Below are 1280 nucleotides of genomic sequence, written 5' to 3' on the forward strand. Positions count from 1 at the left end.
CAAAAGTTCAAGTTTACACAATGCACAACAGTTTATGTGAAACAATAACACACACACGTCCACACACACACACTCACACCACACAATCCCACAAACAGCTGCACACACTCTTCTCATCAACACCTTTCCCAATGTCATTCAGCTTAGCTCATCTCCAAGTTTCTTCAGGACTTGTGAATGGACGTTAGGCCAAATAAAAATATACGTTGGTATAGGGTAACCCGACCGACACTATTTTTTCCCGCCGACCCTAAAACTTTTTTTCATTTCTCAAAAAACCACAACTTTTGGCACATTTTGCGAACCATAACCGAGGCTAAGGGAGGTAACCCCCTTTAAAATCGACTTATATAATAAATAAAAAATAAATAAAAAACGCCAACCTACCGACCCGGGGGGGGGGGGGGGGGGGGGGGGGGGGGGACGGTCGTACACGTAAAAATCATGGACGTTTCAGCCCATGACTGAGGAAGAAGAACTCCAAGACGCTAAGAGTGGCAGAGCATTTGAGGTTTCTGTGAGTGAAGTCTTACCACATAACCACAGTGACGTCTCCCAGCTCAACCTCTGTCCCTATCCCTGTTAAGCTGGTGGCTGAGACTGGTCTTGATTTGTGTGACATTTTGGTGGGTAGAGCTACACCACAGTGACGTCTCCCAGCTCAACCTCTGTCCCTATCCCTGTTAAGCTGGTGGCTGAGACTGGTCTTGATTTGTGTGACATTTTGGTGGGTAGAGCTACACCACAGTGACGTCTCCCAGCTCAACCTCTGTCCCTATCCCTGTTAAGCTGGTGGCTGAGACTGGTCTTGATTTGTGTGACATTTTGGTGGGTAGAGCTACACCACAGTAACATCTCCTGGCTCAATAGACATTATTGCTTGTGCAGAATGCTAAGGCTGGAGTTGAACTACCTGTCAGTTCGCTTTTGTGAAGTCATACTGCAGTGACGTATCTCTGCAAAACTCCTGTTACTTTGTGTAAAGCATGTTAAAATTCGCTCTCAACTGCCTGGCATTTCTACAGGAGTGCAGTTTTGAGATGCTTACGTCACTCATTCACAGCAATTCTGGGTTGAAGAGGACACTGGGGTTTCAGTTCACCTGAGTGACCTGTCTGTGTGTGGAGTCCTTGGAAAATGACGTCACTCACGTCAGTTATCCTCCAGCTCTTGCAGAATGTGCAGGTTGACGTCATCAGTGGCATGGGTGGTGTGAGGGTCTGGGGTGGTGCCTTCCTCTGGACACTGAGGCTCTGCTTCAAGCTCTGTCACCTGAAAAC

General features: G+C 47.3%; 1 protein-coding gene across 1 annotated transcript in view; it reads right to left on the reverse strand.

Annotated features, from left to right (window-relative positions):
* Nucleotides 1-402: 402 nt before the first annotated feature.
* Nucleotides 403-1280, reverse strand: part of LOC138980446 (RAD52 motif-containing protein 1-like) — a 12065-nt gene continuing 11187 nt past the window's right edge. Inside the window, exon 5 of the mRNA XM_070353326.1 lies at nucleotides 403-1272. Coding sequence (XP_070209427.1) covers nucleotides 1153-1272 — 120 coding nt within the window. The 3' untranslated portion in view covers nucleotides 403-1152. The remainder of the gene's footprint in view (nucleotides 1273-1280) is intronic.

This window comes from Littorina saxatilis, linkage group LG11 (genome assembly GCF_037325665.1).
Source record: "Littorina saxatilis isolate snail1 linkage group LG11, US_GU_Lsax_2.0, whole genome shotgun sequence".
NCBI classification, from domain to species: domain Eukaryota; kingdom Metazoa; phylum Mollusca; class Gastropoda; order Littorinimorpha; family Littorinidae; genus Littorina; species Littorina saxatilis.